Source organism: Hyposmocoma kahamanoa, unplaced genomic scaffold (assembly GCF_003589595.1).
Source record: "Hyposmocoma kahamanoa isolate Upper Pololo Valley unplaced genomic scaffold, ASM358959v1 101, whole genome shotgun sequence".
NCBI classification, from domain to species: Eukaryota; Metazoa; Arthropoda; class Insecta; order Lepidoptera; family Cosmopterigidae; genus Hyposmocoma; species Hyposmocoma kahamanoa.
The window spans coordinates 156,825-183,917 of NW_020653333.1; the positions used below are offsets into that span (position 1 = coordinate 156,825).

At 36.5% G+C, this 27,093-nt stretch overlaps 1 protein-coding gene across 4 annotated transcripts in view; it reads left to right on the top strand.

Annotated features, from left to right (window-relative positions):
- The first annotated feature begins 2,714 nt into the window (after positions 1-2,714).
- Positions 2,715-27,093, top strand: part of LOC113230984 (mediator of RNA polymerase II transcription subunit 25-like) — a 40,747-nt gene continuing 16,368 nt past the window's right edge. For 2 of the 4 annotated variants that reach the window (XM_026465130.1, XM_026465115.1), the window contains exons 1-11: positions 2,715-2,862; positions 4,149-4,307; positions 6,397-6,560; positions 7,536-7,690; positions 14,899-14,999; positions 16,271-16,460; positions 17,296-17,454; positions 19,287-19,484; positions 21,985-22,119; positions 24,781-24,883; positions 26,682-26,917. In XM_026465130.1, coding sequence (XP_026320915.1) covers positions 2,741-2,862; positions 4,149-4,307; positions 6,397-6,560; positions 7,536-7,690; positions 14,899-14,999; positions 16,271-16,460; positions 17,296-17,454; positions 19,287-19,484; positions 21,985-22,119; positions 24,781-24,883; positions 26,682-26,917 — 1,722 coding nt within the window. In that variant the 5' untranslated portion in view covers positions 2,715-2,740. The remainder of the gene's footprint in view (positions 2,863-4,148; positions 4,308-6,396; positions 6,561-7,535; positions 7,691-14,898; positions 15,000-16,270; positions 16,461-17,295; positions 17,455-19,286; positions 19,485-21,984; positions 22,120-24,780; positions 24,884-26,681; positions 26,918-27,093) is intronic. The other 2 variants (XM_026465124.1, XM_026465107.1) reach the window with 2 other exon arrangements.

A 27,093-nucleotide genomic window follows, 5' to 3' on the forward strand; every position in this document is an offset into this window, starting at 1 on the left:
CACAACACTTTTATTCAATAAATACTTAGATAGTGTATTTTTCACATCTACAAAGTGCCGACGACAAATTCTTCGGGTTTTGTAGATAGTGTTGTTGTCCAGGCTCGCAATACCACCTCCAATGATCTTGACCCAATTTTCAAACCTTACTGCATCTTTCTCAGGATTTGGAAAGTAATGTAGAGGTACACCTGAAAAAAAAATTAAAATTACTTGTACCGATACGCAATTTATTGACTATGAGTAATAATTCTTTACGTAAAAATATCAATGCTTGAAAGGCAAAATGGAATAAGCGACAAGAAAGAAACTTAAGAGAGCCTTCTACCTCGGAAATATTGAATGAAATTCACATAATTTTTCTTAGAGACTAATTTTTTAAAATAATATAAAGCTTTGTTTCAAAAATTAGTATTCAAGAAAAGTTATGGTGATTATTTTTTTTATAGTTTCGCCGATTTTATGGCTCTCTTGCAAATTTTGTGTCGTGTCGCTTATCCCATTTTGCCTTTCAAGCATTGATATAGTTGTAGTTATTTGTTATATCTGTGTATATTTCTTAAACCTTTAAACTCATTAAAAATGTCCGATAAATAAGATACCCTTTAGAAATTCATCGTTTTTTATTGATATAAAGATATCTTCTGACAGATTTATGTACATATCGATATGTTTAAGTTACCAGAGTAGGTACAGAATAATTGAAGATACAGATATGACATGAGGTTTAATTTTTAAATAACATAATTACACTTACCACCCTTTGCTACGACCAAACACCCAGGAACACAGCAGACGTCTCGAGGCATTGTGTAAAACGTTCAACTATTACTACACAGATATATGGTCCAAACTCCGTAGGGAGGGCCTATCTTATGTATGTAACAAACACTTACACAATAGACACAGTCAATACTGAAATGATGGTATTTCGGAATATTATACGGAGGAACTGAAGCTCAACTCAACGTAAATATCAATAAAACACCAAAATTACGAGAAAATTGCGCACGAGTATACAAACACAACGGCAGAAAATTTTCTTGTGACTTTTAGTATGTGTTGCCATAATTTGCTAACAGATAATAACCCTGCCATTCCAAAATTATCAAACAAAAATAAAATAAATTATTTATAAATCAATTATTGCCGTTTTAAGCATAACTTCTGGTTCCTACAGATCAACCAGAAGTTATGTTAAGTTATATTATTAAATTATCTAAGAAAAATAGCATAATTGACAATTTATGTAATGTACTAAAATGTATAACGCGAGAAAGTGGTATCACTGATAAAAATAGTTCCCCGCGTACGGGATAGATGGCGTGCATCTTGAAAAAAAATATTTGTTCATAAGTTACCAGGGCATGGTTTTCGTTTCGTTCGGCCCTGTCCAATTATGACATTACTTTTTTTATATCATTTTTACAGTTCTAGATCTAATACTTTAGTCTGAAAGTGGCGAGCATAAAAATATGTCAAATTGATTTTTAAAATAGGTCAAAATTATAAATAACAACAATATCAACCCATTTGTACGTTCCACTGCAGGGTACGGATTTAGGCCATAGTCCAAATGAAAAAAAAATCCGAAAAATTGGAAAATCATAATTTCCAAGGCGCATTATGTTCTAAGATTAGAAATATGTTTTGAAGTTTATTTTATACAAGTTTATTTTATAACTGATTTAGCGTCAATTATAAAATGAACTTGTCTAAGTAGAAGCCAATTAAAGAAAAACGGGTTTTAAAAAGATGTTGTACAACTTATGCCGAAAAAACATTTGTAAGTCAATGGAAAAAAACATTAAAATTAATATTAAGGAAGGTTTCCATAGTTTAGATTTACAACAGCGAAGGAAATCTATTGGCTACATCCATTGACTTACATATAATTGTAAGTCAATAGCTACATCGTTTTCTTTCAGTAACTTCAACTTTTGACAGGTGTCAACGATGAATGTGGAAAAATAAAATTAGGGAAAACAATGGAAATATCCGGAAAAGTATTTATTTTTCTGAAAAAAAAATTTTTTCCGAAAATGAACATTTTTCTATGATCCAATCTTAGAGGATGGAAAAAATTCCATAGCCTAAGGGTCGTAATCCAGAACTCTACTCAATGCTCAAGTCAGGACTTGAGCAGACTTGGGTATGATTTCAAGTACAGGAAATACGAACGTAATGGCACGGACTTGAGTATGATTTTCAGAGCTTTATATCATACTCAAGTCCTGACTTGAGCATTAAGTAGAGTTCTGGAATACGACCCTTAGGGTCGTATTCCAGAACTCTACTCAATGCTCAAGTCAGAATTGCACTGGAAACACAAGCACTGGAAATACGACCCTAATGGCAGGGACTTGAGTATGATTTCGAGTGCTTTAAACCATACTCAAATCCTGACTTGAGCATTGAGTAGAGTTCTAGAATACGACCCTTAGAATCGTAAAGCACTTGAAATACGACCCTAATGGCAAGGACTTGAGTACGAAACTAGAGCCAATTGAAGATTTGGCTTTGATGGATTTATTCCGATGCCGTGAAACTAATATTAAAAAAAAAAAACAACAACAAAGTTTACGTCAATTGCAAACATTTTGGAATTTGGTTACCTATAATTTGTAAATAAGGTTTTGGCGGAATCATCGATGGTGTCGATGGAGTTATAACATTATAAAGAAGAAGAGAAGGTTTTCGTAAAGTTAAAGTTATAAGTAGATTATATTTATTGTCGACGATGGTGGTGAACGCTCCGGACGCTCCCGTGCAAGCTGAGGTTATTTTCCTCATAGAAGTGACCTCAACTAATGGAGCGTACATTAATGAGTTGAAAACGAATTATATAGTCCCTACATTAGAGTAAGTAATAGTTTTTACCGATTTCTTTTATTTGTATTCCTGGTTTTTTCGTTTAAAAGTGCAGAATGTAGCAGAAATGTACTTAAATTACAATGTCTTTCAATCCATTTTTTTTTGGTTATGTCTTATTTTGCAAAATTCTAGGGTAATTTCAATAAAATTTATGTTTTTATCTATTTACTACTACTACTACACTGTTGATGTGCCTTTTTATTGGTTTTACAAAAACTTTTCTAACACAAATTACGTTGTTATTAACCTATTAACATAATTATTGTGTTCATATACATATGTGTACGTATTGAAAACATAAAAAAATCGCATTTAATTGTTTTTATCAAACAAACTTTTTAGTGCTGTGACTATGAGACCAGTAAATATCTAAATCTTAAATATTTGTATTTTCAATAAAAACCAAAGTTTAGGGCCATTTCCAGCTCCCGTGGTCACAGGTGAATTCTCAGGTAACGGTCCGAAATGTTGGTTTGTTAGAAAAAACAAATATATGAGATTTAGATATTTACTGGTCCCATAGTGAGTGAAGTTTCAAATTTATTATTTGAATGTTATTAAGATGTAGCTTCATTTCCATTGCGTAGCTATAACGAAAACCTATATTATATATATTTATAATTTTTGTGTTGTAAAGGGGGCTAATCCCCTTTACACACTCACTCTATGGAGCTCGATCAGGAGCGTACAGGATTACGCACAGCCAGCATGCGCAATCGCTTGCGATTACCTGTTTAAAGATTTTTTTGGTGGATTTCTTTCGCGCGCGATTGTTCGTGTTGGTTTTTATTACAACTGAAGAGAGTCTGTGTAAAGTCAATCTTGGAACGAGCGCCACTAGCGAGCGCGATCGCGCGGTTTTTCCCTTTTCCTTCCACCGTCTTTACACGCGCGCTCAATCGCGCACGATTGTTGTATCACACGCAATGGAGTGTCAGTGTAAAGTCCGCTATTGAGACACAAGTCTAACATGAAGAGGCCACATGAGAAATGAGGAGCTTCAGAATAAAAACTGATAAATCTGACAAATTTTAATTCCATTTTTCCTCTTGTCTTATTGAATGTATTTGTTTCTGATCTGTGCATTTGAAATGTATTTTTTAAAAGGATTTAGGAATTATTGTTCACGTTGGGTACATTATTCCTAGAAACATATAAAAACAACCATTTGGCATTAAAGAAACAGAATAAGTAAAAAATTTGGCTTAGCAGTTTTTGTTCTGACAAGTGTCATTTCTTAAACTCTTATTATTAATATTTTTTTTCTTTATTAGGTATTTTCATGGTGGCGCCCTTGAGGAAGGTGGTGGTACAGGCTCAGTATACAGCATAGTCACATATAAGAATGCAGACTGCCATCCTGGGCTTCCAGTTGCTACATATGGACCATTTTTTGGCCCACAAGAGGTTATTGATAGGGTGGATAAATTACAGTAAGTATATTTAATTTAATTTTTAGAAGTACTGCCATCTTACCTATGTTTGTCGCTGAACATTAGTGTGAGCATTACTGTGTTTCAGAAATTGAAAAGTATGATGTAATTACAGGCACATGGGATTTGTTAACTTCAGTCTCAGGGTCACGGGCGCAGTGGTAGTCCTGAGATTTTTTTCGATTTAATGCTCTGAGTGGCATTAAAACTGCTTGGGATAGGTGTGCGCTTAACAGGACTTGTTCATCCCGTCCCTTGGTACCATATTTTTTTTTGTATATAATACCAAGTGACGGGACGAACAAGACGTGGGCCTGGTGGTAAGCGACACGCCTGTTCATAACAATTGCAGTACCACTCAGAGCTTCAAATCATAAAGATCAGGGGGACATTGCCACTGTGTCCGTCTCCTTGAGACGCTCTGACAAGTGCCATGTGCCTGTAATTTCACCAGCACCCCTACTCTTCAAAACCGGAACGCAGTAATGCTCACATTACTGCTTGGCGGCAGAAATAGTCGAGGTGGCAGTACTTCACTGGCCAACATGTTTCACAAGGAGGTCTACTGCTACTAATAATGCTAAGATGCTTTAGAATATGTGTAAAAATGCTTTTACGTTTTAACTCAAATGAGCGTCTCAGGCGCGTGAGGGATGATGGCTTATCTTTCGACCGCGCGCCAACCACGCAGTTGTATTTCGAAGAATTTAAAATGTTGGTGCCTAGTAAATAGAATTCACATTCGCCATTAATGTACGTGAAAGCGCGGTAACTGAGCGGTCGCCCGAAAACTTTCGCGTCGTGTAACTAGCCGCTTAGGGGATATATGGCAGGTTGGGGAGTTAAATTACTATAGAGTAGAATAATCCACAGGTTCCATATTAACATCCTTATAGGACTTATTAAAAACAAGATAAAAAAGATGACCAAGAGTCTCTTTGAAGGAGATGCTTTTAGATATTTATTTCTATATACAATCTCACCAAGATAGGCAGTGACCATAGACTGCAATTTTATGCCAAATTAATATTTAATTTGTTGTTTATGGGTTAGAAGCCACTTGTCGGCATGTAACAGCACCACGATCATGATCATACTAAACAGGTATTTTGTATAATGTGCCATCACCATACTGAATTGTGCTGACAACATAGTGAAACGCGCGTTTAATATAGTCGCTATGCTATCAAGGGCATATGGGCCATCGATTAAAAAAAAACAGCCTTTATTCACTGATTACTTCTACTACTTTTGTTGATCTTACCGTGTGTCCACACCAGCACCACTTCAGTTTTGATTTTCGTTGTGACATCTGTCACCTTGGTTGCCTTCCTAATTCTGGAGAGTTTCCATTTGTCTCTCAGCTTGATGTGTAACGTGCTTATCTCCAACCCATATTGGCACACGTTTAGTCTTTGGCTAAGAGACTTAGGGGTATACTCAATGCCCAAGTCAGGATCTGAGTATGATTTCAAGCACTGGTAATACGACCCTAATGGAAGGGACTTGAGTATGATTTCGAGTGCTTTAAACCATACTCAAATCCTGACTTGAGCATTGAGTAGATTTCTAGAATACGACCTTTACCTACGACTACTGGTAGGATGTATATTTTGAAAACTTTGCGCTTGTCTGTCATTGGGATTACTTCATTCTTGAGCAATTAATAGCGTGCCCAACTGTTGCTTACTCTTGTTTAATTTCCTTTTCCATTTGTAAACTTGGGGATCGATAACATAACCAAAAATATAGGGTTATCCCTAAATATCTGCTGTCTGTTCATAATTTGGAACCTCAAGTATGAGATCTCCTCTTATAAGTAAAATAAAAAAAAATAAAATAAAAAATCATTATTATTATTATTTTTTTTTTAATTTATTGGTTCACCAACAACTGCTTACACTAAAACTACAGCTAGAGAAATACATAACATTGTTTAAAGGCTGAGTGCAACAGTTAATTACTGGTAAATACCTCATGCCATAACTGAAAACTCGTAATCGTAATTGTTTGAAGATGTTCTACTTTAAATACATAATTCTATGCCAACTCTGCTTTTACGCTTCTTGAAGTCTAGCAATAATTACAGGTTCATAGGCGGTCACTCAGAGAGCCGTGCCTGTGTGACTGAGGCCCTAGCTACGGCTCTAGTATGTCTGGACGAGCTGCGACGAGCAGACGTGCCTGCCCACATATTACTGCTCTGCTGCAGTGCACCATATACGGCCTACGCGGGAGGCTTGGCACCACCAGGTATTTTCAACTGTTTAAAAAAAAATCATCTAGCAAAAAATTTTTAATAGAGATGTATACCGTGGCATAAATAGGTAAGGTGGCAGTACTTCCCTAGACGAACTCTTTCACAAGGAGCTCTACTGCTATTAGAAACTGATCCTACCGGGAATCGAACCTTGGACTTAATCCAGTGCCCACTGTGCAAACCGTTTGACCACAGAGGCCGAAACTATATTTTTGGGTGAAGTTTTCCTGAACACTTTTACATTGTAAAATTTAACTATATTGCAGACAAGCCTTGAAAATGAAAAATGAAAAATGAAAATGAAAATGAAAAATATGTTTATTTCTTTTTTACATGTACTTAAAATTAGAATTTACAATTGGGTCTTCCTTTTAGGTATCATCTACCTGTATCAGGAAGGCCCACTCTTCCATTGTACTTTAATCTTAATAATAAACCTAGTACAGAAATGAATGAATTTATAAATGTAATTATGTATGTGAATATAATTACATATATATATATAATGTATAATGTAATATATTAAATAATTATTCATATATAAAATAAAATTAAATAAATATAAGAATGTTAATTATAATTAATATATATTATGTGTGTGTATTTGTATATGTAAGGAAGTATACATACCATCTGATTATTGAATACCCGTTAGGGCGTAACCTAGAATAATATTAATATCTATAAATCTTTTAGGTTTTTAGTGAGATGAATATATAAAATAGTTGTCCAAAATAATGAAAATAATGAAAATAATAATTAGGAGGTATAGAAATGGGTATATAAATTAATGGTGAGATATGTTCTCCGTTTCCTCATAAGTCAGTGACAGTAACCAGTTAGTCACAGCCTTTTTACAGATATGGAGCTGTAATTTGTAGATATTAATTTATTTTTTTTTTATTGATAGCCTTGCCTCGTATAAATAGCACATATTTTTGCCAGTAACATGTCTTAACGTTTTACAGGCAGTCCAAGCACGCTAGAACAAGCTGCACGTATGCTATGCGAGCGAGGCGTGCAGCTGTCAATAGCGAGCGCTCGCAGAATAGCCGCTCTACATGCTTTGTATGAACAAGCTGGCGGCGAATTGCTGGCTGCCACGCAGAGAAATTATGCGAAGGTATGTTTTCTTATTTGGTATCTACACATTCCAGTATATTTATTTATACTCTGTCTTTGTTTTTCCTTAATGAATGGCTTCTGAGACTAATTTATTGTCTCAATTCTGCCAGTGTCCGTTACATGTTTGTCTCATAAACATCATGGAGGGAGTGTATATAGAAAGTATAATCGGTGACTTGGAGTGAGTATTGAACAAGTTGCTCCCTAGAACAAAAAAAACAGCACAAATTAGACAACACAAATTGTTAGTAACAATGTATGTATATTATTTAAGTTCAAATATATAATATATTTTTTTTTCGCCTGAGGGCGCCACTTGAAGTGTACTTATTGTTTTCTTGAGAATTTTAGTAAAATAGTTCGTATGTGTTATTTGGAAAAAAAACTGTGACATAGTACTTAGAACCTCCACAAATATGGTCAATTAGTGTTTGTGAGAAAAACAGTTTTAAATTTAAAAGTTATTAGATGAACAAATTAATTGATCGAAAACAGGTAACAACATGCCAATAAGTTAACACCTTAATATAAAAATTTAGTCTATATATCACGTGATACAGTGTATGGTTTTTCAGTGCTAAATAGATTCAAAAAGTGAGATAAATTTTAAATTTGATGATTACCAAAATCGTTAAATATTAAATGAATACATTGAACTTTGGACTCCATTCTAAAACTGTGCATAAAACAGACATTTGAAATTTCGCTCCGTGACGTCAATATCCTCTTGGTCTAGTGGTTACACAGTGAGACTGCTATCCGGCGAACGCGAGCTCAAACCCAAGCGCCGACGCAGGTCTGTTTAAAAAAAAAAACTCGCTATCTAGCGAAACACGGAAGAACTACATGGCCAAGCACCAAGCTACTTGGTTGACTAGGAATCGATAGTTTGTCAATCACTTCCACTACTTAACACAAGAGGCGATAGTCCGTCATTAATTATTACAAGGTGTCTAAAGATGGCGTTACCAAAATTGAAATGCGGTGGATGCTTACAAATTATTACCGATAAACAGTATCTCACTTGTTGTAAATGCCTTGAACATTAAGACTTGGACTTCGCAAATGTTAGTGTACAGCGTTTCTATAACACTATGTCACCGGAGCGGAAAAAAGTTGGTTATGCCAAACTTGTCGAAGATGCCCAAAACAAGTAACACAATTACGCCAATACGTGACTTAAAAATTTCTTCTAGTAGCATTTCAGACAAAAATGAGTCAAGTGAGACAAGAATGAGAGAGAAAATTCCCCAAATCATAACAATGTCACACAAAGAAAAAAGACTAGTTTTATGAATGACAGCATCTATCAACTTGATAACGGCTGGAGCTCTACAAATAAACGTTGAAACTGACACTGAAAGTACTATAAACTGTTTATCGAATGTGAAACAATGGGAAAATTTATTAGGTAAAAAGTTTAATCAATTAAAGGAGCAGTTAGTTGCTGAGATGCGAGAACTTATCAAGTTGGAATTTAAAACTATTACATCGGAGTCATAACAGAACTCTAGCATCCCAGAAACACAAAAACAAATCACGGAACAGACGTTACCAAAAACTAGTATTGAAATTTTAGAAAGTACAAGTAAAAAATTGGAACTAGAAGTAAATGAGATACGTCAAGTACTACAGAGAATTAACAAAAAGTGTAATGATAATTATCAACAAAGTTCTTACCAAAAAGATATTAAGAAAAAAATTGTTTTATATGGTTTTGAGGAGCACCCCTGGGAAGAAGAATATGAACTACGTGATAGAATAATATTTGCTTTTCAGGATATTTTAAACATTAACCTCACCGGCTATTTAGAAGACATAAGAAGAATAGGAAAGAAAGGAAATCGACGGCCTATAGTCATCGAACTATTGAGCCAACAAAGGACCAAAAACATATTACAACACGGTTACTATTTCAAAGGAACAGGTATAGCAGTCTCAGAATATCTGCAAGAGGAATCGCTAAAAAATAGAAAGTTATTGATTGAGACCCTAATCAAAGCACGACGACACGGACAGCGAGCACACATGACTGATAACATACTATACATAAATGGCAAAAAGCACAAGCCGGCATCCGAACCAACGAATCACCGTTCTGCACATAGTGCACCATTTAACCCTATAAATAAAGAATACTGCAACACCCCCAAAGCGCATAAAACGAATTTCGAAGACAACCAAAACAAGACAAACAATTCTGTGAACAATTTTCGCCGCTAACTTCAATATATTGTTTCAAAACATTAGAAGTCTGAAAAATAAAAGACATACTGGAAGCCGCCATTCAGGAAGATGAGAACGTGCAAGCCATCTGCTTAACAGAAACATGAATCACGGAGAAAAAATTAGATCTTCAAATAAATGGCTTTCAACTCGCATCCTACTTTTGTCAATTTAGTCACGAAGGAGGTGGCGTATGTATATTGTTGGAGGAAAATATTGTTTTTAAAGAAAGAAAAGGTCTATCATGCAATTTAGTAGAATTTGTAATAGAAACATGTGCAATAGTAATACCTAAATTAAATTTAGTCTTTATAAGTTACTTTATACATAGGGTCGTATTCTAGAACTCTACTCAATGCTCAAGTCAGGATTTGAGCAGACTTGAGTATGATTTCAAGCACTGGAAATCAGACCCTAATGGCAAGGACTTGAGTATGATTTTCAGTACTCACTGCAATACTCAAACCCTGACTTGAGTATTGAGTAGAGTTCTGGAATACGACTCATAGAATGCCTGAATTGTTTTTCGAGTCACTGTCAAAACTACTAAATCTTTTAACAAAAAAAGATACTAAAAAAATGTTATTATCGGGGGAGATTTTAATGTGAATTTTTTAGTACAAGATATTTCAACCGTAAATCCTATCGAATTTTATGAAAAGCTTTAACTTTATACAACAAATGAAGGAACCGACTAGAATCACTCAAACCTCTGCCAATTGCATAGACCATAGATACTAATATTTACCAACATACACAATGCTAACATAACTTTACAAATGACAGTCAAAGATTACGGATTCTCAGACCACAAAGCAATCTTAATAAATATTCCGAAACAATCAACTAATGATAAGAAATTTTGATACATAGACAAAAGATCAATTAATGGAAAAACCATTGCTAACTTTAAATCTGAACTGCAAAAAGTAAAATGGGACAATTTAATAAAACAAAGTGAAAATGTAAGTACAAACTTCAATGCATTTCATAATAAAATTCAACAAATACTCAACACCACAATTCCTAAAAAACGTATAAAATTAATTAACAAAAAACGGAAAACCTGGTTAACAAAAGAGATATCATGCAATTTAGCTTCTAGTTCAAATAACCCTATTGTAAAACGACATTACAAAACTTACGAAAAACTTTTAAAACAAGCAGTTTATATCTCAAAGAAAGAACAGTATAAAGGTATTAAAAAAAATTCAAGCAACATCACAAAAAGTATGTGGCAAATAATAAGAGAACGCACAAATAAGGGAACGAAAAAGGAAAAAAAAAGAAAATATTTCATTAAACATAAATAATTTGGTTACTGAAGTAGCAGTTGAAATGGTTAACAATTTTAACTAATTGTTAACCATTTCAACTGCTACTTCACATCAGTGGGGGCCTCTGTACCGCACGATCCCTTTGCTGCTGGTCGACCAGTTGACAAACGTTCTGAGAATTCAATATTTATACGTCTCACTGATCCCAAGAAATTTACAGTGTAATTAGAAAATTGAAAAATAAAAGAAGTTTCGGTTACGACGAATTACCTCCAATACTAATAAAGGCATGTGCAGTTGAACTTGCGGAGCCTCTCTCAGTTTTGGTAAACCACTCACTTAAGGTAGGAGTTTTTCCAGAACTACTAAAAATAACAGTTGCAAAGCCTCTGTACAAAAAAGCGATAGGACTTGTTGTGATAATTATCGTCCAATAGCACTCCTATCCACGTTTTCCAAAATTTTTGAGACCATTATGTACAATAGAGTTTATTCGTTTTGTGAGAAATACGCAATGTTTAACAATAGGCAGTACGGTTATCGAAAGGGACGTTCTATGGGTTTTGCTATTTATAATTACGTTAACGAAATAATGAAAATAATTAATGACAAAATTCTACGCGTTGTTTGTTTCTGAGGGATGTTGGTGCGTGCTGAAGTTAAAAAGGTTTCCTTGAATGCCCTGTATGCCGTAAGACAACTGTCCGTCGTCACGTCAGGGAGGGACTCCACTTTATTATTGATTTCCATCGAAAAAGATGACCAGTGAGCTTTATTTAATCTAAATTTTAAAAGTGGGGGAGTGCAATGAACTTCTTTCTCTCTCTCTTTGAATCTTTTATCCGGCAAAGAGATAAGAATGGGGTAGTAGTGATCACTGCCATATGTACTTTTGAGAGTGCACCATGTTAAGAGAGAAGCCAACTGCGGGGAATAAATTGTTAAGTCTATTTATTGCACTGCGTGGGTTCTGAGTTGGGTTGGGCCTTCTTGTGGGGCTGCCGTTATTTATAACGCACAAATCCAGCTCATCCAGGAGGTCAACAAGCAGGGTACCGAACGAATCGTGCGCGTTAAAATCGCCCATAACAACTATAGGGGAGGGGAGCACTGATATAATGGAGCGAGGATCTTGCAAAACAAGAAAATTAGGGTGGGGAATATATATTGACACAAAAGAGATATCTTCAATCCTTACTGCTACGGCGTTAAGTATATATATATATCTATTGTGTGAGGGGAGATGGATTTGGGAGAAGAGCAAGGATTTATTAACAAAAAGTGCGCTCCCTCCATGTCCATCGTCTCTGTCATCACGGAGACACGAGAAGCCGGGCACACTGAAAATGTAGTCCCTGGGAAACCATGTCTCCGAGATGGCACGGACTAATGAAGAGATTGTGTTTATTATATGTTGGAATTCATGTTTTTTGGATTTTAGACTGCTATTATTCCATTGAACAATATTCAAAGCCATTTTTAGTGAGTAGATTTAAAAGAGGTAAAACTTTTGGGGCAACATTGGGCGGTAGTGGGACATCACTGATTTTTTTCAGAATGTTAATGACCAGTAACCATAGAAGGTCAAGGCAGTCATCATTAGGGGAGGTCTCTGCTGTGTTTGAGGAGTTACCTAAATCACAGCCATTAGGAAGAGTAGAAGAGCAATCTCTAATTATATTGTTGTGTGCTTCTCTGTCGTCACTTTTCCCTAAAGGGCCTGATTGACGAGGTGTCAGAAATACTGTTTTTCTATAAGACTATGTTAGCGGGTTAGAGGGAGACAATTGTGTTGGGAAGGATGGTGAAAGTGTAGTGGGTATGCTAGTGGATACCCTTGATGTGTGTGATGTGTGCATATGATCTTTTAACATTTGGGAAGAGAGCAGCAGCTTCCTGGAACGATATATTGTCCTGTGACATTCGCATTTTAATAGATTTTTGCCGGGAGTGCTCAAGGCAGTTCCTGCTTGTGGGAAAATAGGTACCTGAACAATGCAAACAAGTAGCTTTATCCTCGACTACTGAGCAAGTCTCCCCAAGTGACATTGGGCGCATCTGTAACACCTAGGCTTGGATCGACATTGGGTCTTAATGTGCCCGAAACGGCAGCAGTTGTTACATTGTATAGTGGGCTACTGGTAAGCATCTACTACTATAGACGTGTAATAGAGTAAAATTCTCGAGGGTAGACTTTGACCTTGGAATGTCAGTACGACCGTTTGGGTAGCGGCCCATGTAGTAACTCCACTATCAATCTGCTTGCGATTTAATCTTCTAGCTTTTAACACAACACCACAATGGTCAGGTGTAACCATAGCCTCTACTAGCTCCTCCATTGTCAGCTCAGTAGGGATACCTCTGATGAGCCCTAAACGTGTGACATTGTAGTTCGGAATCACAGTTTCATATTTATAGTATAAAGGTAGGAAATGATTGTTGATAAACTCGTTGGCATCCTTACCAGTCTTAAATTCCACAGCTACTCTGTTCTGACCAACCGTTTTGATTCCGCCTTCAACAACATTTTTATTTTTATTTTAGACGGGTAAAATGACAGTTCATTGCGCAAAAGTATTGCCCGCTTGCGAGCAACTAGTGATTGCAGTTGATAAATATTCTATCGACTATCGACTGAATATGGGTCACGTTTATGGAATAAATAGCCGAACTTGTTTCATTTGAATCATCCTGGACTCAATATTCATCCAATTACTGAGAACAAGTAATTTGAATTGTCAATTTTTGTAATTTCATACATACATACATTGTAGAACTCTGTTTGTGAAATATATAACGAGGAGACATATTTTAAAGTTTTATTTTTAATTCGATATAGATAATTAAACTCGGCTGTTCTTGTCAAAATGTTTTATAAATAAAAATTGATCTCGATACTAGTAGGCCAGCTATCAAAATAAGAAAATTAAGAAAAAAGAAGAAAGAAAGCAATAACGCAATTAGTAATATTAGAACGTCGTAACATTCACAATTTAGTCATTTTTGGCAAAATTTTCACTTTCACAATCTGTCGATAAAACTATCGACAACAACCTACTATTTAAAATTTTTTGAAAACTGACAACCCTACATATTTCATTTTACTCTGTCATTTTACTCCATCTTCAAAACAGACAGACTATACATGAAACTCAACGGCCAGGACTGGCCTCCGGTGAAGCTCGGCCTGCAATCGCGCAGACGACTTTGTGACTTGATAACTTTAACTTTTAGAAATAGTAAAGCTCCTTCTGAAAGAATCCGTTCAGAACGTACTGCCACCAAAAGTTTTATAATATTAACAGAAACAGGTAAGTTGGCAGTACTTCCCTGGACGAACTCTTTCGAAAGGAGCTCTACTACTACTTAAATTTAAAGCAGTAGTGATACTGGAACTGTTATGGGTATGCGTGTCGCTTATCACCAGGCGCACGACTAATTCTTCCCGCACTTAATACGAAATAACAAGAAAAATATAGTACGCTTTCGGTGATTCTCACATGTACATATGTACATACATTAGGAGCAATGTTATATTTTGTAATTGTAGATTATGGTTTCTTATTTTTTTCCCGATCTTTTAGAACTGCGAACGCCTACCGTAGTATAATTCTGTAACTTTTAAAACATTGTTTGGGTTTTAGTGAATAAGTACTATAGTATTAAAATTTATTATGTTTATATTTACCAAACGTAACTGCAGGACCCTCGGCATCTCGTGCTCCTGCGCGGGTATAGCCTCAAGGAGCGGCCACCCAGTCCAGCGCCGCCGCCTGTGCCGGAGATACAGACAGATGTTTACCCGTTCGTATAGTTATATTTATACAAAAGAAGATCTGACAGAGTGGGTCTAAGATAACGTTGAAAACGTTTTCTGGCTATAATTCCTTGCAAACTTGATAAATTAGATGTCTGCAATAGGCTTCAGCGTTATTTGGTTACGTCATAGATTACTTAATAGTTACTACGTAACAGATAACATTAATAATAATAATAACGCATAGCTCTAGGGAAACCCTGTGTCGGGGCTGCCATGGACACACGTAGACAACTACATCCAAACTCACGAGAGAAATAAGTATAGGCCATACAAATATTTCTCCCGGCCCGGGAATCGAACCTGGGACCTTTGCGTGGCAGTCGGGCATGGTAACCGTTCGGCCACGGAGGTAATTACAGATACATCACTCTCGTACAAAATCGAAAATACCTATATAATAGTCTTCTAATACTGACTAATGATACCGGCGCTCACTACGAGGCAAAAGGAACCTAAGCACGCGCTCAGAGAGGTGAAAATAAATTGCCCGCCGTGCGCAGGAGTGCAGAGCCAAATGCTCACAAATGAAAAACTTGTATGAGCGGTTGCGCCGACGTTGCGCACTTATCGCGTAACCTTGAGCGAGTGACGGAGACCTGGTTAAGTCCTTAATTTGGAAACCGGTTCTTGTGTGGCAATTACGAAGTAAGACACCACTGGATGTCCTGATAATCTGGCTCAAGTTACCCAGAGTTGTTAGTCGCGGGTTCCTTATGACCATGTGTGGTGGGATGGTTGCATTAAATTGCAAAGGCCTTATTAAAATATTATTACGGCGATTTAATAATCTGTGGTCGAGTGACTTGCACACCGGTTTTTATGGTGTCGCCATCTTTAAGTCCCGGGTTCCATTCCCGGTCGAATCAATATAGAAAAACTTAAGTTTTCCAATTTCCATAACTTAGTGCTTTAGTTACTTACTTTGGGATCGGGGCAACGAAATGTGATGTTGTTTTATGTTTATTATATATTATTTATTTATTATTAATGTTATGAACATTCACCGCTGGATATAGAATTTTTACAAGGCGCACCAGAAAGCTCGGTTTTCAGCTTTCAAAAAAACAAACCAACGTTTCGAGGAACGGTTGACGGGACCTGTAAAGGACCCGAAACGTTGGTTTATTTGAAAAAAAAATGCATACGATTTAAATACGGAAAAATAGTTCCATTACCTACGTGTAACGATCGCGAAAACCTAAGAACTCGATAAGACAGACAGATAGTTAATGTCAAATGTTTTGGCCTGGCGTAGACCTCAAGGCCGCGGGGCCGCACCCGCCGCACGTCCCCCGGCGCCGGCCTTTCCTCGAGCTGCACCCCCCGCCGCTCGCGGCAACTGGCTAACGCCGCGAACTGCGCTCTACGCCAACAACTCAGCCCTGTTGACTCAACTAGCTCAACCATCATATCCTCCTCCGCCGCCATCGTCACACAATCCTCAGGTCAGTTTTAACAACTTGTTGATAAAAGGCTGATGCCAGGGTATTTTTAGATTTGTGGTGCTCTACTGCGACGACTTACAATAAGGTTCAATTTAAAAAAATGGTAGTAAATTAATTTGCTACTCCGCAAATCCAGTGGAGGTTAAATAGTGTAAAATAGATGCGCTTGTGTTGGTTTGTAATTTTTTCATGCGGTTATTGAACAGTTATTGCGGTATTTTCAAATTTTAACAATAGTAATATTGGGGGTAATAGAGTATAAATGTGACAATGGACCAATTAATCAAAAGGACTGCTATACTTCTTTTCAATCCATTAGACGGTTTAGTGATGGCCAATTATAATGCCAACTACAAATCGATTAATTAATTGAACGAATCTATTTCTTCAATTGGGTCCTACTAACGATTTCCCGATAACATAACCTATTAAGCACCTGTAATTCTACTTTCAAAACCCTTTCATTGGCTAAATGCGAAGGCAAAGCCACTAATATTTAAAAAAAAAAACAAAAGTAAATTAATTTATAAATTACCGCTTGCTAATATGGTTAGACGCCGCCAATCCTAAACTAATTAAAAGAATGCCAGCAGTATCCATAAAATCCTGTGAAATAAGCGCCATCTAGTTGATTTGTTTGTTTTCACTAGAAATTATGATAAATTGTAACTCGTCAATGTAAAACAATAAAACAAAATAAAATTCGTTGCATGGTATTGGAAACTGAAATTTTTTTAAATGATTTTTTTAATAAGATCTGTATTTTTTTCATTAAACTCCAATTTTGTGTACGTATGGTGTAAGTGTCGGTCTGCTAAGCTTATTCATTTTGCAGAGATTGCCGGGAATGGCGGGGCCAGGTCCGTCTACGTCGTCGCCAGCTGCGGTGGCGCCGATGCAACGCGCGTACATCTGGAGCGGCGTGCTCGAGTGGATGGAGAAGGGCAAGACACCCGGTGACCAGCAGAAAGTCACCAAACTGCTGCCCTGCCAGGTCATAAATAGCACAGTCATTTGTATTGGCTATTGGGTATTTGTTGTACTTGAAATGATATTTGACGTTCAGACATTGGCAAATATGGCCAATCTACACAAGGGGCCAAATAAGGAGTTATCAATCATATTTTAGATAGCTGAAATAGTACAGCGCCGACAACTGACCTGTGTACACATCTCCGTATATTCCAAAAATATTCTGTATTTATTGTAATAAAATCTCTAACAATGGAGGCTGTTCCATTCAGTGGTGTGGGAAAAACAAAAAATCACTAATTACAAAACAAACGGAATCACATTTCGTCGGTAATTAAATATGCAATTTTGCAATTTTCGGCCGTTAAGCCAGTGTTGGGCGTTAATCAATTAAATTTCAGTCAGAAATTTAATTGTCTAAAAAATTAATTGCAATTGATTTAATTCCAATTAAAATCAATCGCAACGTCGCTATTCATTTTAATTGCAATTGATTTTAATTACAATTAAATTAATTGCAATTTTTTTAAACTGTCTTAAGAAACAATTGAAACTAATAATTAAAACCGAAACTTCCGAATAAAAGTGTCATTACGAATATGGCACTCATTTCTAAATCCAAAATGGCGGGCACGATTTTTCAAATAATGGGGAGTGAGTTTGTAGTGAGTGGGGAGTGTGTGCTCTCGTAACTAATATGACATTCCTTTCTAAATCCAGGCGGGCACGACTTTTCAAACGACAAGTAGACGGGAGAGGTATTTGCGGGTGCTCATACGAATATAGCATTTAGTTCTAAATCCAAGATGGCTTCCCACTCACTCCTCACCCACTCTCCGCTCACTCCCCACTCACACACCACTCACTCCCCACCCACACCCTACTCACTCCCCACTCCCAATTATTTGAAAAATTCCACATCCAAATGTTTGTGTAGTATTCATTGCATTTGACTCATGCCTATGCCTAAAGATGCCCAAATCTCATGGTATGTCACATGCCTGTCTGTTTTGATCATACGGCGCACAGCATCGATGTTTTTGTTGTTCACAGCAGTGGACGTGCGACCATCACGTCGCTGACGCAAATTCGTCACTGAGATTCACACGACTGGGTTTGAATTCTGCAAACCAGCTATAAATAGTCGTTTTGCATGGTGCTTCATCGCCAAAAGCAGTTTGAAGTCGAGCTCCGCTGAGCTGTTAAATTACACTAAAGTCGCAGAAAATCATATTACGAAAATTTTCACGAGTTAAATCCATGGTTATGTAGACAACCAATTTCTAAAATAATGCCACAATGTAAAAACAAGTGACAGTCAGATGAAACAAACACTATTCTACATCCAAAGAGTTCCATTTTCAAATGTTGTAATTACTTTTTAAATATTGTTTATGTCTGTGGCCAGTTCCGGAAACTTAGAGTGCTCCCTGTGTAGTGAGCACTATAAGCTCGACGAACCGCTCGACACAGACGGCAGAACTGCCACCCATCGTCATTGAACCCGAAAACAGCGCTGGGCCATCCTCGACACCCAGTTCACACATTGAAAATCTCGCACGGTCTGAGCAACTGGAAGACGATGACGTTACGCAGGCGGCGGATATTAGATGATTTTATGCTTTGTTGTTGACTTTTTGTTTGGTTGTTGATTTTTTATTTATTGTCTTCACAATAAATAAAAATCAAGTTTTTTTTTAAGTTTTTTTAGTGACTTTAATAACATAATAATTTAATCCTTTTTATTTTGTTTATTATTTGTTCTTAAATTATTTTATGTAAATCGATTGAAGAGATGCATTCTGCATCATTGCCAGACACTATGGTGTAACAACTAGCTTGTGTTTGTCACAGGTATCAGCCAATTCAAAAGACATAGAGCCGGAACTGAAAGTGGATACATGGCCTAACAAGTTGCTGATGCAGCTGATGCCGAAGCAGCTCATCAGCAACATCGGAGGTCAGTACCTGAAGGACAGCAAGTCGGTGCTGTTCCACCTGCACCCCAACGAGGCGCTCGAAGCCCTCACCAAGGTCATGGGCAACGGTTATGTGAGTATGCTATTTGTAAACAACGCATGATACAATGAATAACATCTGAATAAACTTTTTGTCCCCCTATCAGAGAATACGATCACAAAAAGGAACTAGAAGAATAGGCGGTATATTATTCATTAATTTACATTGCAAACTTACAGCTAAATAGCTAACACGCTTTACATGTCATAAACAGATAATTTATATCTTTTTAATATTATATAATTAAGATTCCTATTCTAATTCTCAAAATATACAAACTCCCTATATATGCAGAGTATATTTTTTTTAATGGGACAGTATAGGGAAATGCGAAACCACAGAAGATACAAGGAAACTGTCCTAGGAACCATTAAGTCTTTTTTGTGAAAATAAGTTTGCCATAGTTGACTGACAGGACAGCAGAACTTTGTCAAATTTAACAAAAAGTTTTTTCATACAATGAAATTATTGCTTCATGAAACCGCGTCGCTTAGGACTAAAAAAATTTTGATCAATTTTATTAATTTTTATGGACAACTCACGCTTAACCAAAAAATTGACTATACCAAAATTGTTTTCACAAAAAAGACTTAATGTTTCCTAAGACAGTTTTCTAGTATCTTCTGTAGTTTCAGATTTCCACACTGTTCCATTAAAAAAACACGGTATATTAAAGACTCAGCAAAAATGTCAACATGATCGCGTTCGCGGAGTGCTAGTAAAGCTTATTTTCAACGAGCGTGCACGTCCACCGATGTTTTGCTGTCGAAATGCCGCTCGTGTGACTACACCTTAAGATTAGAGAGTAATAACTTGTCATTTATCTGGATGTCTTGGGCAGTATGTTATTTTAATATTCTGGTAAACTGCCTCCGTGGCTGAACGGTACCATTCTGGTCTGCCACGCAGAGGTCCCGGGTTCGATTCTCGGACCGGGAGAAATATTTGTATGGCCTACATTTATTTCTCTCCTGAGTGTAGGTGTAATTTGTGGTTGTCTACCTGTATGTGTGTATGCACCCGCCACACAGAGTTTCCTTAGTGCGGGGCTATGAGTGTGTGCGTTGAAAAAACCACGTAAGCCGAAAGAGAGCCCTGTGGTCTTCTTATTCTGTCTCTAAAACCACTGCTTTTTCGTAATTATCAGCAAAACTTTTGACAGTCCTGCCATTTTTGTCAAACGTATAATATGTCAATAGTTTGTCAATGTTTTGCAGTGTTGAAGTTTCTTCTTTTTCTCTTTGCTTACTTTCGGTACCTTTTTTAAGATATCGCTGGTACATCGGGTATATAACCTGAAAATAACCTGAAATAGAGACGATATAAATACATTCCTGGAACTCATTAGTGATACATCACTTATAAATATCAACTCTCGTTTGCACTGAAATAAAGACAGGCCAACAACTGATTTGTGTGTACGTCTCCGTATATTCCAAAAATATTCTGTATTTATTGTAGTAAAGATAATATCTCTAACAATGGCGCGCTGTACCATTCGGTGGTGTGAGGGAAAAACAGCAAAACATCTAATTACGTAACAAACATAATCAATTTTCATCGGTAATTAAATATTAAATATGTAATTTTGTAAATTTCGTCCATTATAGTTGTCACAGTAATGATATGGCGGAATAGTTTTCAAACAAATGAAATGACATATCGTCTCTATTTCTGGTTATATATTCGATGCGCTAGTATCCGATTTGTAAAAATAATATAAATTATAGCTAGTGTCCCAGTTTCAACCACCGCTTTTTTACTACCTGTCGTTAACTTTTGAAAGAAGAGGGGCACTGCCTTTGCACTGTCACATAAGACATAAGTTGACTAGTCCTATTTGCCTGTAATTTCCAGAACCTTACGATAACAGTTGTCGACCGATTCCTTTTCATTTTTATTCACAACACCCGATTCGAACGTCACACTGTCGTATTCGAAACCGACCCGAAATGACGTCACACCTGTACGATTACTCGACCTACAAACGTTTTTCAGAACACAGATTGTTTACGAAGCAAGAATGTAACCTGGAAATTTCTTTTTTTTTTTAATAAAGTTAGGTTATTGTTCATTTTTATTAATTTATTTTAATGAAATACTAATGCATTCCTATATCTTAGACCTTGAAAGTCTTAAAAATGTGTATAAAAGGATTTTCATTTTTCTTATAATCTATTTCACTGACTAACTCCGTAAACGCTGTTGGATAATAATATCTTATATACCTTACTCTTTAAAACCGGAACACAGTAATGCTGACGTAACTGCTTGGCGGCAGAAATAGGTAAGGTGGCAGTATTTCCCTGGATGAACTCTTTCACAAGGAGCTCTACTGCTACTAAATACTACACTGAGATTTTTTGTGGAAAATGTCACTTATGTGGTTTTACCTGTAAGCAGGCGATATTTCAATGCTATTATATAAAAAATTATACATGAAAATAGTATATATGGATTACACCTCTTTAATAGCGTCATGTGATTGCCAGCACTCTTATGTGGTTTTTGATATAGTGTGTTTGTTATTCAGGCCGGATGCGTCCACTTCTCGTCGCCACCGCAGTGCGACATCAAAGTGCTCATACTACTGTACACGCCTGACAAGAAGGCGTACCTCGGTTTCATACCCAACAACCAAGCTACCTTCGTCGACAGGCTTAGAAAGGTAAGTACCGACATTGTGGTCTATCTATCTACCCGGATTTCTAACTTTCGAAATATTGGAACCTAGAATGTTTTTGTTAGTAAAAAAATGACAATAAGATAAATAAATACATAATTACGCTGATTTTGCTTAGGATCTATTCAAACTCAAATGGCTTTGGTTGATTCCGCATAACAGTGAAAATGTTGAATCAATAACTTTGGAAAAAATATATAGTAAAATTGAGGATATAAACTGATTACTATACGGTGTGAAAACACGAATCCTAAAAATTGTGACGATAAAAAAACCGCAAACTTACCTCGAATTTTTACAAAAAAACTGCTGTATTCAATAGGTACTTTACCAATGTTTTTTTAAAAAAATATCAATGGAATTAAATAGAACACGTATACTACACGATGTACATTTTTCAAATGGAACTTCAATTTCGTTTGAAAATAAAATATATTCTGAAATAAAGCCATTGTCCCTGCCGTTCGACCCAAGCAAAATAAACCGTATTAATATGGGAAAAAATTAATTCGAGCTGAGGTACTATCAACTCTTAACAATAAAACTTATTAATTAAATTTTTATTGAATTGATATTCAATTATTTTTTTGTGAAATTACTCCACTAGTTTGTTATAATTATTAATACAAAGATCGAACACTCAGAAAAAACACTCAGAAAAAATTCCTTCGATCCGGTCGAAGTACAAAGACACGACGCAAGCACATAGAAAAATTCGTGAGGTCCGTTGGTTCGTTCCGTGGCTTAGTTGGTATAGCGTCTGGCACGGTATGCAAGAAGACGTCGGTTCGAATCCGACCGGATCGAAGGAATTTGTTCTGAGTGTTTTTTCTGAGTGTTCGATCTTTGTATTCATAATTATAATAAAACTTATACTAAAAAAATTTATAAAATAAACCGATTAGATGGGATTGTAGATCTCGATGTGATGATCCCATATATGTCAATAATACAATTTTGCTAAAAATGTGGATGATGTTAATTATTATAAGGAGTGCAATATAGAAAACCTCTAATTTCTCACCCTCGGACATTTAAATAGTTTCGGTAAAACATAAAATATGGACTCGTCAACAGATCATGGTATTTGTAAGAAATATTTGTCGTTAAAATTTCAATCGAAGAGTTCAGGGAAAGAATGATCAAAGTCACTTGAGGAGAATTTTAGGAAAACAGATATTTTTTATTTGACAAACTTAAAAATTTTGGTAAAAAAATACACGCACAAATACTACCTAAAACTAAAGTCAATACTGATTTAAATGTATGAAACGCTGTGTATCTCCATTTTAACTATAAATATTTATAAATCTCTTTTAATTTTTCTACCATTTTGTCGCAAGCATTGACATTCAACCTTATTAACCTTTTTCTTATTTAGGCAAATTACGCTGAGCGTTTACCGAACTGGAGGGCGGTACTTAGCTAAAACGTGTTATAAGTGACTTTGATCATTCTTTACCTAATCTCTTCAATTACATTTATTTCAAAGTATTTTTTTGTGAAAGACTTGTTTTTTATTATATAACTACTGCTAACTTTTTATTGTTAAATAAAAAAAAATTGTTTTTAAGCTGTAATATAAAGAAAAAATGCACAAAGAAGATGTCTAAAATACAGATACTTATTTCCTTAGTTTAGGCATCGCAACTACAATATTAGGTTCCTTCTAAGATTAAAATTAAAAGCATATAATTTGGAATGAAACAATAGACCTACATATAAAGCACATTAATTGTAATCCGGTATGTAATCGCTTAAAACCTGTAGAAACATACATCCCTTCAGGAAAATAACTTCGCCTGTCGATTCACCTCCATCTTTGAACTTTTTTTTACAACCCCAATATCTTTTTTACTGATTATAACCTATTCCTTAAATCTGACAATTATTGCAATCAGCAATAAGCATTTCAAATCAAATAACCGATTACACAACTTTTGCTAACGAAATGTATGGCTTTACTATGAAGATTGCGTAATTGAGGTTCCTTTTTTATACAAACGACACAAATATCCTTTATTGCATACTGGGACAGCAGGCGGCCTTATTGCTATATAGCAATCTCTTCCAGGCAACCTTCAGGCTACAGGAAAAACTTTAAGATAGTAATTAATTAATTGAATAGTAATTAATTAACAGAATATGTATTTAATACATGTATTGCATATACACAAATGTGATAAGAAGAATAATAATAAAAATATAGACTATTTAAGTGTGGCAGGTGGTTCATATAAACTCGTACATTACAAAAAATTCCGCGCCCGGAACGCTCCCGTGGCCGCTTCTGTGTGGCCAGAGCACAAGTCTAGTCTAGTCATAGAGATAAAATGATACTTCGGACACCTGTGATATTTTGGATCGTCATTTACTCGGATTCAGAATATATACGAATCGGACGTACTGCGCAAACGTACGTATGTAGCTTAAATATCACTAAACAATAAACGTTATAACTTGGACCTTTTCAAGGCGGGAATGAATAAACATTATTCAGGTGTGCTTGCGCCATCGTCGACCTCATCGTTACTTTCCATCAGATGAGATAGAGGTCAAATGCGCACTTAAAAAAACGACTTTGTCACGTAATCGCATTTTAGTTAGCAAGTGGTAGTATTATATATGATTCGCTTTATAACACAGGTGATACAGCAGCAGAAAATAACGCAGATAATAAATAAGCAAATGCCCGTTGGCGGTGCGCCGGGAGCTCTACCTAGCAACATGCCTACGAGCACTATGGCAGGTAAATATACAGAGAACAATACATATAATAGAAGTTCTCATTGGGCGTTAGGGCGCGTTCCCATTATGTCGTAACGTTTCATTGATCGTTGGACGACTGTCGCGTCTAGCCTGTTCCCATATCACGACTATCTGTCGTGGCTGTGTCGTGGACGTTTATTTTATCGTTGAACGACTGTCGTGGCTGGCTGTTCTCACTAGATCTTTACGACAATTTATCGGTTCACCGTAGCCGCCTTGTCGTTAGCACGACAGAATGGTTTGAAGCTATCTGTCGACACATTTTTATCGTGACGTATTATTTATCGTCAGACGACTGTCGTTCCAGTTCTTCCCATTATTATCACAACAGTCTGTCGTCGTAACGTCAAAAAAGTCGTGAACGACAGTTTATCGTGTTTTTCTTTATGTTAACAACTTCATTTAAGTATGTATATTTAAATGAATCCACGACACTGAAACTGCCCTATCTGACTACTGACTATCTGTCGTCACGACATAATGGGGACGGCCCTAACACGAGTGCTAACAATACGCGGAGTTCCGCATACTTCTGTGACGATGCGACCTCCTCAATCGTCATCCCATCTTTTTATCACCCTTTTCTCTGCTAAAATTTTGAGTCGTTCTCTAATTCTTTTTCTTCGCCATTCTTGACTTTGTTTCGTTCCGTCGCCACTCCATCAAAATTCTCGAATAAAAAAGATGTGCCCTTCAATCATGTAAACCGAATTGATTATAAAGCAGCAATATACAGGGTGATAGATCGAACGAGATATATATTTAAAGGGGCCAAGTACCTGATACCCATATCGAATATGTAAAAAGTACCTTATTTTTAAATATTTTTCTCTAAGGAATGCTGCCTCTACTATTTTGTAATACTCTGCACAAGATCGAACATGCAGCAAGTGCCTGCTACCCTTACCGGCCTCTGCGCATTCTTTGAATGAAGGGACAATTGAATTATTTTTAATAGTACTCTTTTATGTAGGAAGGCTTGACACGCGGGATTTCAATTTCCGTTCTGTTTCATTGAGTAGCCAAAATAAAGAGTGTGTTAGCATTTGTAAAATGGCACGAATTTTTTTTTCCTATATTTTATATAATATCAAGTGACGGGACGAACAAGTCGTGCGCCTGATGGTGAGCTACACACCTGTCTATAACAGTTGCGATGCCACTCAGAGCTTTAAATCGCAAAGATCTGAGGGGCACTGCCATTGCGCCCGTCACTCTTAGCCGTAAGTTTACAAGTCCCATGTGCCTGTAATTTTACCAGCACCCTTACCCTTCAAAACCGGAACACAGTAACGCTGACATTACTGATTGGCGGCAGAAATAGGTAAGATGGCAGTACTTCTCTGGACCTCTACTGCTGCTAAAAATGTCTTATGTTTAGGGGCGATTTTTTTTTTTTCATATTCGGATTAGATATCAGCTACTCGTATGCCTCTTTAAATATTTATCTAGTTTAACCTGTCACTTTTTATGTACGAATACATGCCCTTTTGGGGTAAGTGTCTACTTTATATATATGCAATAAACATATCTGTATGTAATTTAAGTTATGGAGGGTTTTATAGTATTATACCTGTGTTTTTATACCATTGTTTTTTGTTACATTGTGTTTTGTTTTTTGTTGCAGTGATAGTGTTTTTGTTTTCTTCTCCTTTCCTTACCTTTTCTTTGTTTCTATCTCTACAATAAAAATTATGTGGACCGAGGGTTACTCTCATTATTACGCAAGACCCGCGTGACTCTGGAACTCAGTCAAAACACCCTGTATGTTTATAAAGGCACAGGAGCAATGCCAACGCCAGGCATGTCGACGGCTATGGGAACGTCAATGGCCGGCTCGAGCGGCATGGCGGGCGGCAGCGCTATGGGCAGCAGCGCCATGGCCGGCAGTGCTATGGCCAGCAGTGGCATGGGGGGAAGCGGTATGGGCATGGGGCAGGTCGGCCAGATGGGGCCGGGGACCGTGCCCGGACCCAGCCAGGGCATGCAGCCGCAAGTGCAGCAGCATCCCCAGGTTTGCTCTTATTGTAATACTTCATTTGTATGCATACTTAATTAACATATGTATATGTATGATGTGTAGTATAATACCACATATACAGGTTGTCCCACAGCTAGGCACACGGAGGCGAAACATTTTAAATATTGTAAATAGGATAATTTGCTTCATGAATGTATTATTTTAATTTT